Genomic DNA, 12,132 nt, shown 5'->3' with positions numbered 1-12,132 from the left:
AAACACATTTAAGTCCTGTAAGTGTAGTGTTAAAAATTGTTAAGATGACAGTTTTCACAGATAAACGATAAATAAGCTAACCAAACTTATTTATCGTTTCTCGCTATTTTGTTTATAAAACAACGTGGCAAGGCTCCAAGATGATAAAAACGTATAAAAATCATCGCGTGACGTGACGTAAACTAATATTCATTAATCGCGATTAAAAGAAGAATGTAAAATCTATTTGTAACAAATGAAATTTACGTCGCCATAATATAAAGTCTGTATTGTTCAATGAGAACTTAGTTTAATAAAACGAAGTTTTAAGTGTGATTGGTGAAATTCCCCTTAATGTATTACAACGAAGAATTACCCTAAGAAACAAGAGCAGAAGTTATTTCATTTTATTTAGGTGCGATTTCACCTAAAAAATAGATAACGCGCTTAGTGTACACTAAAACGATTCTAAACGTATAAACGCGTTTAAAGCACCAAATTGCATTTCACCAACATAACGTTCACAGAAAATCCGAGTTTTATCTTCAGAACGTCCAAAGTTGTACGGTTAAACTTCATAAAAGCCGTTAAAGTCCTGTCAGTGTAGTGTCATGGCAAATCGAAAATCATAGACGTAAAAAATGTCAAGATATGTTTTGATAGATGCGTTTGGGTAGTTTATGTATCGTTTCTTGCTTTTTTGTTGATAAAATAACGTAACTGGACTCCAAAATGATAAAATAATGTAAAATCATCGCATGACGTGACATAAACTTAGATTTATTAACCGTGATTAAATTAAAAGAAGATTATGAAATCCATTTGAAACAAAACGAGATTTACATCTCCGTAAGAACGCGTTCACACGCGAACTACTAAATAATAATAATAATACAACAAGCCAACAGTAATGTATATTAAAAAGGCCTGCGTTTGTGTTAGAAATAAAATACAATAATATAATTTCGATAACAATAAGCTTAGACAATTTAATGGAAATAAAACGAAGTGCTAATTTTTGATTTAGGACTAATCTGGAAAACATAATCTCAAAACACGATTAAATAGATGGTGGCGAACTGAGCCGGGGCCTCGCTGACAAGCAAGCACAAGTTAACTGCGAAGTTTACTGAATGACGCATGACTTTCGGCGGGGCCGAAAGTTTCGGCTATATTTTGGCCGAAACCGAAACTAAGGCCGAAACTAGATTTTTTGGCCGAAACTGACCGAAACCGAAACCGAAAGTTCGGTCGGTCACTACCTAATATAATAGACCGGGAGATGGTGACACAAAATATTAGGTCATTTGTACCAGTATGGCGGTTCTTCAGGGGTCTATAATTACGTAAAGGCAAAAAGGAAAATTATGGTCATAGCGTTCGATTCGCACCGGAGGAGGCCCAATCGCGTGGGCATTAAGGTACGCGCACAGTTACAATCAAATCGAACCAGCAGTTACTGAGATAAGCGCGTTCGAAAATAATTTTCCCCCGTTTTTCCACATTTTCCTCTATTTCTTCGCTGCTATTAGTCTTAGCGTAATAAAATAATACTAAAGATCGCCCAATGATCGAAATTCGACCTTATTTTCAACGACATTTATTAGGACTACTACCTATATTTTGTAAAAAACCTTATCATATTTTATTCAACTCTTGTCTCTGGGACTCAACTGATATCAGACTGGCCGTGTAAGCATTGTCTAATAGTATCTAAGATTCAATAAAAAAAAAAACTATAATCCATTTTTAATTTGTTACCTTGTTGTCAACAGACTTCAACCATAAATAAAAGAGTGTAATTCGTATGTACTTATAGGCTTGTCACTCAAAAATCTGTCATTTTTGTAGTGTGAGTGTTGTAGTGTGTGTAATGTTTTATTTGTTAAAAAATGTATGATAAAAGCATAATTTTAAAATAATATTAGCTCGATGCATTCCTTCACCATAAAAACTATAACTGTGCAAAATTTCATTCACCTACGTTTCCCAATTTTTTCTCAAAAGGGATACAAAATTTTTGGCTCACGTATTAATATATAGATAGCCTATAGCCTTCCTCGATAAATGGGCTATCTAACACTAAAAGAATTTTTAAATAGGACCAGTAGTTCCTGAGATTAGCGCGTTCAAACAAACAAACAAACAAACTCTTCCGCTTTATAATATTATAAGTAATAAGTATAATAAGTATATAAGTATAGATTTTGTCGGCGTCATTAGGATGTACATTCAATGCCGAATTACAGCTTTGTAGGCACCTGACCTCTATTAATAATACACTGGACAGGCGATCGCTGTCAATAAAATATGCCTATTTGAAAGTCGCCATATTGGCGCTGATTGCTCTTTGAAAGCAGTAGTATAATAGCTCCCACACCGGTTTCGGTGACGGTGGTCGGTTTCATTGAAACCAGGCCAGCTACGCAGGAGTAATTTTATAGTGCCCAAGTGTGTGCGCAGTACACAAGAGCACTCTCTATTCCTTTACTCTCATAACCCAGTGGGACGGAAGACCGACACGACTGGCGAGAGATCAGGCGCAGGGCCGACTTTTTACATGCCCATCCGACGCATGGATCATCTTACTTGTCAGACAATCAGGTGATCAGCCTGCATTGTCCTAACCAAACTTGGAAATAACATGTTTCCAACGCGGGAATCGAACCCACGACCTCCGAGTCAAGAGCCGCGCTCTATACCACTAGACCACGGAGGCGTCAGAAAGCAGTAGTGAGTGTACTTGGAACTACTATTTTGCAAATGGCGGTTGTCATTTTCTATATAAATTAGTTCACAGTACGCTCACCGCGGCGCTTCAAATCGGCATAAGATATAGCTGTCATTTTGTACGGCATAGCCTGTCCAGTGTATTATAGAGGTCAGTGTTTGTAGGCCTTATAGTCTCTGAGAAAAACCGCGGACAGACAGACGGACGGACAGACCAAAACTATAAGGGTTAACTATAAGTTATAGGGCCATAATCGACGTCTATTGCATGCTATAAAGCAGCGCGGCGTTTCCCATTTGGCGCATGGAGAGTGGCGACCCGGTACCGGCGCGGGCCAACAAATAAAATACCGGGTCGCAACATTTCGTCATTTTCGTCAGCTCCATACTTCGCACTAAAATTTTGTGACGTAATATTATGCGAATTGCGATACCAAAATAAAATATGCCTAATATTTAAACTTAATGGTACCAGCGTGGGTATCAAAGTATTCAGTGGGCCACGAAGGAGCAGTGTGAGAATTACCGGGCCACGGCAGACAATGTTTGGGGAACACTGCTTCAAACAGCTTTGAAATCATGTTGGCTACTACTCGGTCACTAATCAGTTAATCACTATTCACTATGGCTCAACGTTGTCTCCGGTGGGCGGTGACGTCAGCTCGCGTCACTCCGGCGACCGCGACGCACGACGGGGAAACACGCGATACTCGGTCACGTACACAGTACACACTCACTTCATTCATAATATTAAATGTACTTTATAGGTGTGAGCACACTGAGACGGGCCGTGCCGGGGCTCAGCGTGCCGGGGCTGATCGCGAAAATCCGCCTCCATACAATTTGTATGGAAGCGGATGCGCGTATCGCACACTGTGTCGGGGCGCAGCGGATTTCCGCTTCCATACAAATTGTATGGAGGCGGATTTTTGCGATGAGCCCCGGCACGCTGAGCCCCGGCGCGGCCCGTCTCAGTGTGCTCACTCCTTATACACGCAACAATTGCAGAGTAGTTCGCATTGATAACTGCGATAACTGAGACAATGCTCACGCAATGATTTAACTCCATATTAACTAGTTTTTTTTTAATGAAATAAGGGGGCAAACGAGCAAACGGGTCACCTGATGGAAAGCAACTTCCGTCGCCCATGGACACTCGCAGCATCAGAAGAGCTGCAGGTGCGTTGCCGGCTTTTAAGAGGGAATAGGGTAATAGCGTAGGGGATTGGGCCTCCGGTAAACTCACTCACTCAAATGAAATACTTTTATATGTATGAGTCACGTTTTAAAAGTATTTCTCTCGATAATACATCTTCGTATTAAAAACAAATGCGATGATTATCTCACTGAGAGCCAGTTTGGTTTTCGTTCTGGTACGGGTACGAGAGAAGCTCAGTTTGCTCTTAATGTATTGGTCCAAAAGTGTAGAGACATGCAACAAGACAAGACATACTTTTACAATTTTTTTTTACAATGCAACAAGACATACCTTTGTTTCGTTGACTATGAAAAGGCATTTCACCGAGTCAAACACGAAATCCTCATTGAACTTCTTCATGACATTGGACTGGATGGAAAAGATATACAAATTATTAGCAATCTCTATTGGAACCAAATAGCAACTGTTAGAGTAGATGGTGAGAATACTGATCCCATAGCTGTAGAATGTGGTGTTCGACAGGGGTGTCCCCTTTCCCCGGACTTGTTCAATGTATACTCGGAATCAATAACAAGCAGAGCTATTGAAGATATTGAAGACGGTGTCATCATAAATGGTGTTTTCATCAATAGCATTCGATACGCTGACGATACGGTTCTTATTGCAACATCCAAGGAAGGTCTTCAGCGTATTATCACTAGACTAGCGAATGAATCCCATAAAGCAGGTTTGAGGATGAACGCTTCAAAAACAAAAATAATGACTCTATATAGCTAATAACTCTCAAAATACAATAATTAAAATGGACAACACCTTGCTGACGAGAGTGGATAAGTACAAATACTTGGGTTCCTGGGTAACAGAAAGCTGGGAATCAGAGACTGAGATCCGTGCCCGTATAGAGATAGCGAGGGCAACATTCATGAAAATGAACAAAATACTCACAAGCCGCTCTCTCTCTGTTGAGTTACGAACCAGGGTGCTCAAGTGCTATGTTTGGCCGCAAGTCCTTTACGGTTGTGAAGCTTGGACTATGAAAGAAGACCTAAGAAAGAAATTGGAAGCATTTGACATGTGGACTTACCGGCGAATGCTGTGGATAAAATGGACGGACAAAGTTACAAACGCAGAAGTACTCAAACGTATGCGTAAAAAGGTGGAACTTGTTCGTACCATCAAGCAAAGAAAAGTCGCGTATCTGGGCCATATCTACAGGAACAAACAGTACAAGCTTCTTCAAACCATAATGATGGGGAAGATTGCCGGGAAACGAAAACCAGGGAGACTCAAAACATCTTGGCTGAGGAATATCCGAGAATGGACAGGGATAAAGTCTGTTGAAGAACTTTTCAGACTCGCTTTGGACAAGGAAAAGTTTCGGAGGATGACTGCCAACCTTCAGTAATTGGAGAGGCACTGGAAGAAGAAGAAGTAGGTACTTAGTAAGTACTTACTTACTAATTTGGTAGTTCGAAGGGTTCCGTACCATTATAGAGCGTAAATAGGGAAAAAATGTGTTTTTTGTATAGGAGCCCCCCTTTATTATTTATTTTACTTTAATTAGTTAATATTAAAGAACACACATAATTGAGGATTTTGTGAAAATTTTAAGTGTTGCTATTATGGATTACGAGCCGAAAATACCAAAAAAATAACGTTTGTTGTATGGGAACCCTTAAATATTAACTTTATTTTGTTTTTAGTATATGTTGTTATAGCGGCACCAGAAATATATAATCTGTGAAAATTTCAGAAGTCTAGCTATAGCGGTTATTGAGTTACAGTCTGGAGACAGACAGACAAACGGACAGACATCGAAGTTTCAGTAATAGGGTCCCGTTTTTACCCTTTGGGTACGCAACGCTAAAAATCATGGTTTAAAAAATGTCCTGTCTTGTCAGACAAAATCAAGGGTCGTCGTATGGAAACTAGGGTGCGAGTCGGACCCGCGCACGAAGGGTTCCGTACCGGTATCAAAAACTTCTATTTAAACTGAGGTAGACGTGCCATACGCAGTATTATAGAGGTCAGTGCATACGCACCAAATGTTCCGCCGTTCCAATAGAGCTAATTCACACCATTGCAGTCAGTCTTCACTGGCACGCTGTACGCGACGGTCGTATGCGAGTGTGTACGGTTAGCAAAGAAATTTTTAAAACAAACTTAGTTTTATTTTCAGATACTAAATGTAATCAAAGGGCAAAATGCTATCTTGTGTTATAAGATATTCTAAAAAATATACAAATAAATCTTCAGGTATTACCTTTCACCTGACTACAGCAAAGCAAAAAGTAAGAGTTATGTGTCTCACAGGCCATGTATGTATGTATGTTTATGTTACCATTATCTTGCGTAAGCCAGAGAGTGCAGATTAACGCGGTATTCTGCAGATTATCTGGGTGAGTCAGTTAAAGTGCAAAAAATTGATTCTATTCTTACATAACTAGATAATCTGCAGAATATCTAGGTAATCTACAGAATACAATAAATTGCATAAATGATTCTTGTTTAAATAAATCATATTATTTAGTTGTAGGTAAAGGGATTATTGAATATAATTTTTTGGGACATTAACAAAGTAATTAAATATTAAAATTTAAGTAACTAAAATATTACTGCACTGATAAAATAATAACAGATCTAATCAACTAGAAAAAAACCAATAATTATTATTGGTTTTTTTTCAAGGCCCTTGCCTGCGCAAGTAAATCGGAATTTGTGTGGGAATAGACATGTGCAGTTTCTTGGACCTGTGCATTCGACCGGCGCAAAATAGATAATCAAATCTTTCGAGTGATACCTGCAGGTGACCTCTCCGGTAGACCGTAGCGTATGTGGTAGCCATAAGGTTAACATGCTTGAGTCAACATTTTTTAGGACATAAACAAAGAAAGAGTTTAGCCTAGAATGTGAAAGAGTGACCTTAATGTGTTTTGTATTAATTTCCTAAGATTGTTCTGGGTTTTACATATGTTTTATTGGTAGAATATTAACCATTCTATATTTATTATCATGCACAAGTCCAGTAGGCCAGTGATAATATATAATAATTAACAACTTAAGCACATAAGATCCTTATAATTTACTATAATTATGTTAGTACTGTGTTATGTCCTATTTTGATTTAATTTCATACATTATTTATGTGTATTACCATTAGTGTAGTACATCTTTCCCCGAGGAATAAATATGAGTAATGGAAAGGATATTGAAGGCTACTTATATTTGCCAAATGGTTAATACTTTATATTAATATACAATAATATATTTTAGTGTATATATATGAATAATAGATTATAATCTTTGCCCAATCAATAAAAAAAATCTATGTATTTTTAATTTTCTATGATATATATAAAATATAAATTGATAAATTGACGAATAGCACCTCCATCATGGGTATCGCAGACACAATTGATTTTCAATTGTTATGCAGCAGCCGGCTGCCGCTTGAGGATTGATGGGTCCTAAAGGGAATCACAACCCTCAGGAACGAGGAACACAACACAAGGAGATAGGGAAGGCAGGTATTTTTATGTTACATAAGTTAATAATACCAAACAAGAACTTCTCTTTAATGGAAAACCACACAAAATTTCTGACAGCAATTAGAGCAGCAGCAGCCTTGAGATCTGATAATTGCATGACAATATAAATGAGAAAGAGAAGTCATAATCATAGGAGTTGCTTGATGCTTCTACTACGCTTTCATAATTTAGCTTCCATCTTGTATTTAAATACAAGGGCGTCGCCAGGGGGGGGGGGGGGGGCAGGAAGGGGCAGCTGCCCCTGCTGCTGTAGAAATTTACAGATTCTCAGACAATTTTCTATTATCTTACACTCAAGAGCATCAGCTACCCATTTTTTAATTTCATTCTACTATGATTTACTAATATTATACGCACTTATTACTTGTAATTGTAATTGTAATAAATACTAAATTCTACCATTCTATAAAAATATAAATACTAATATTATATCCTACACCAGCAGGGGAAATATTTACATATTAGTTGTAAAATAATAGGTTTATTGCAAGTTTAAGATTTAAGTATTAAGCGCTAGTGATGCTCCGAAAACATTGTTGGTTCAACTTCAATCTAATATATTGCCGTAGAATATTAAACAAAGCACAAACATAGGATAATTTACAATAAAAACAAGTTTCGCCCACACATCATCTTAATATGATATTTCAATGACAATTGAACAATTTCTCTATCTCGTACCAAAGAAAATTTAGCTAGTGAGTACGTATACCTTACCTTTTAAATTAGAACTCTCCATTTCATTTTATTCACTCTTTATTCAAACAAAATTAAATAATAAAACTGAACACACACTGTTCTCGTCCATGATTTTTTTGACAACTGACTCATGTCAATTGTCAAATGTCAACATGGCTGTTGACATTTGACAATTGACATGAGTCAGTTGTCAAAAGAATCATGGACGAAAAAATTTACAAAATATGTCAGCATGAGTTTTTTTTCATAATATGGCGCTCGGCTTTTTAACCATGGCCAGTGTCAAGTAAAATATGGCGGGAAAAAAAATTTTTCGTGAAAAGTTGTCAAAATTTAAAGTAATTTTTCTAGATGATCGTCAAGTCGAAAGTCTAGTAAAAGTCTAAAAAAGTAGTCAGTAAAGTCAACGAGTCAAGTCAGTTGTTTTAGTAAAGTGGTAGAACCCTTTACTATAAAACTTTCGATGAAGTTTCGGTTGGAACACAAAATGGCACGTTTCTTGAAGTTGTATCACTTGCCCACACTTGTGCACGACATCGAATATTTAATGGTTCATATTCTACCAACATTACACATTAAAAACCGAAATAACACAATTTTAGGAAAATAATATAAAAACACGACGTCACTCTTTCGTATTCCCAGCAAAAAAACCAGCATGAGTTTTGGCCCAAAACTCATCATGTTCACGCCAGTTTTCTGTGAGAACGTGGTATTTCTCCGGTCGAGCCGGCCCATTCGTGCCGAAGCATGGCTCTCCCACGTTCAACTTTGATTACCAGTGAGAGCTGAGAGAAGCTCACTCCTTTTTTATTATGGAAATACTTATTTAAGAAAATACAAAAAATAAATAAGTGAAAAACAGGGTTTTGTTACTTTAATAAAATATGATCATCCAAATAATATTCTACAATGCAGCCGGAAACAGAATCATGGCCACTTTCTAGGTCCATGTAGTTACAGCAGTGGTGTCACAGTGAAGAGGCACTTTCATCTTCAATAATCTTCAATACCGAATTTAGGATATCCTAATAAAGGGTTAATTCCCACTCCTTGAATTTATTTTCAGTTTTTCAAAATGATAGCATAAATTCTCCCAGTCATTTCGGTTATTTCGTTAAACGCTTTTTCTGCTACCTGTAAACATAAAGCGTAATAATCATAATATTATATTACGCTGCATCAAAGTGTTAAAGAAGTTAAGCACATACACTGTGACACGAGAATTTTATATACCTACGTCTAAAAACGCAAAGCACCTAAGTCAAAGTATCAATCATTGTTAGGCGCGTTATATGATAGATTTCTTTGACAGTTCATTGTTTACGTAAACATAAGGTTTAAGTAAAATTGTTGTTTTATTATCTTAGAATTATCTTAGAATTGCATTATACAATAAAATAAACAAATAAAATTGATAAAACAAACGCTTAATTACCTGCTACTATGGCGATTGTGCGATCAGAATCGGAAATGTGGACGCGAGAATTTCAGTGATATTTTCGCGTATTACTATTTTTCTGACACGTCTTTCACTTTAATTATTAATATTAATCACAGTAACATGTAGTTTTCACATTGTAAAACTAAATTTAAACAAATTGAAAATCTTTGTTTTGTAAATTTTATGTCATAGAGTATTGATATGTAGCAGTACCTACGTTCGTTCGCCGATGAAACAAAGAGAACAACGCGCTCTGAAAAGAACGCACGCCGTCTTTGTATACGTTCGTTATAGAAGTTGAAACACAGAAGAAAATCGCTCTGCAAAGAACGTACGTTCGCAATGACAAGAGAAACAGCTGTCCGTGTAATAATACCGGACATGAACCGGCCTTGAAAAAGGCATTTTTCTAATAAGAATTCTTCGCAACAACACTACGCGTCTTCACATCGCGGCCATGTCGAGCGAGGAATCTTCGCAGCGTGGCTACGGTCTTCATGGCGTTTGCAGAGCTTCCATCTTCACAAAATGGCGGCACTACAATTATTACCGGCACGGCGTCGACCGGCAGCGAGACGTCGTCGGTATGGAATGCGCGCGCGGACTGAATTCGCGGGCCGCGAGAGCCCATATTTATACTCGGGCGATGCCAGCGCCGCGCGCCGCGGCGCGGCCAGTTTCTCGCGCGGCAATCATAATTACCTTGTAAATATTTCTTATTCAATTTTTTTCCCTTTCTAATTTTTGTAAATGTTTTTATCCCTTTCTGTACATCTCTTTCTAACTGTAATAGCCAATCACAATCAATCTTTTAACCTTTGTACATTTTGTAATAATAATAATTAACTCATTTTTTTGTATATAAGCAGCGCATTTTTGTAAATAAATCACTTCAGTTCACCACAGTAAATCGAGTTTTACTCTTTACTCCTCCGACCTCTAGTGAACTCTTAGAGAGACCAACCGGTCCTCTAAACTGGTGACCCCGTGAACAAAAAGCAACCTCTGCAAGAAGAAACTCTGCCCGAAGAACAAGAGGAATCTCTGCTCGGGAAAACTCTGCACGACGACACTGCACCTCGAATCGCTGCACCACCGCAAATCCCTGCATCACAATGGAAAACAGAGGCGAATCCCTGCCCGAAACCTCGGCACTCACCAGCAACCCGGCGACGTCACCGTCATCACAGGAAATCGCCGGCATTACCCTATCAATGCGAATTCCGCCATTCTGGAGGGACAAACCCAGGCTCTGGTTCGTCACCTTCGAAGCAGCCACCAGCAGCCTGCAGAAAAACCAAAGCCAGCTCTCCCAGATGGTCATCGCTCGTCTAGAAAAAGAAGACATCGAGCAAATCGCCGATCTTCTGTACAACCCGCCAGAAACAAACGAGTATCAAGCTCTCAAGGACCGGCTCATTTCCGCATATGAAGAATCTGACAGCCGGCAATTTCAAACGCTGCTGTCAGACATGGAATTGGGAGACCAGAAACCATCACAATTACTCAGACGTATGCGAAACCTGGCTCGCAACAAGGTCCCCGATTCCACCCTACAACTCATGTGGGCCAATCTCCTCCCGACGAATATTCGCTCCGTCCTGGCCGTCAGTGAAACGTTCCAGTCGAAGACCACACTCGACGAGCAAGCTGCGCTGGCCGACAAAATAATGGAGCAGTCAACTGTAAATAATGTAAATAGCATCTCATCAACTCATCGTGTAAATAGCTCCTCATCAACATCATCGAACGTCGAGTGCCTCCTAATCGAAGAAATCCGCAAACTCTCCCTAGAGGTCGCCGAACTGAAAAAACAACAATACACCAATAATAATAATTATAGAAGAGGACACTATCAACGCTCAAGATACAGATCGACATCAAGATTCCGGCAACGATCGACATCGCGTCCTCGGTCTACATCACCATCGCCATTCTGTTACTACCACAACAGATTCGGGAAAGAAGCGCGAAAATGTACACAACCGTGTACATTCAACACGACGGAAAACTAGACAGAACGTTGGCAGCGGCGGAATCCGGCGTTCACAACAAACAATACCGCCTATTCGTCACGGACAAGACTACGAATCTCACTTTTTTGGTAGACACGGGTGCAAATATATCCGTTATACCGAAAAAGAAAGGCATCCATCTCCAGCCGCTACCTTTTCAACTCTACGCCGCCAACAACACCGTCATACCGACATACGGCGAGAAGACACTTGAACTCAACATCGGACTTCGCCGACCGTACAAATGGAAGTTCATCGTCGCAGCAGTATCAAAACCAATCCTCGGTGCCGACTTCCTGCAACACCACGAACTCATAGTCGACTTGAAGAACAGAAGACTCATCGACGGGAGAACCAGTCTACATATTAACGCTCCCGGACGCTACACGGACGTACCTACTGTCCGTAGTGTCGACAGCACGCAGGCGTACCACGACATACTAGAAGACTTCCCCGGCATCACGAGATTGACAGCGATGAATATTACACCGAAACACAGCGTCGAACACTTCATCGAGACGTCTGGGCCACCGCTACATTGTCGCGCCCGACCGCTAC

General features: G+C 39.2%; 1 protein-coding gene across 1 annotated transcript in view; it reads right to left on the bottom strand.

The window, feature by feature from the left end:
* The window catches only part of LOC121728259 (LIM domain kinase 1), a 32,438-nt gene extending 24,239 nt beyond the window's left edge, over positions 1–8,199 (bottom strand). The window contains exon 1 of the mRNA XM_042116400.1: positions 8,134–8,199. Within this exon, the coding sequence (XP_041972334.1) occupies positions 8,134–8,155 (22 nt within the window). The 5' untranslated portion in view covers positions 8,156–8,199. The remainder of the gene's footprint in view (positions 1–8,133) is intronic.
* Between the last annotated feature and the right edge of the window lie 3,933 nt (positions 8,200–12,132).

Source organism: Aricia agestis, chromosome 6, assembly GCF_905147365.1.
Source record: "Aricia agestis chromosome 6, ilAriAges1.1, whole genome shotgun sequence".
NCBI classification, from domain to species: Eukaryota; Metazoa; Arthropoda; class Insecta; order Lepidoptera; family Lycaenidae; genus Aricia; species Aricia agestis.
The sequence above is the reverse complement of the archived record's forward strand: the minus strand, read 5'-3'. Positions and strand labels throughout refer to the sequence as shown.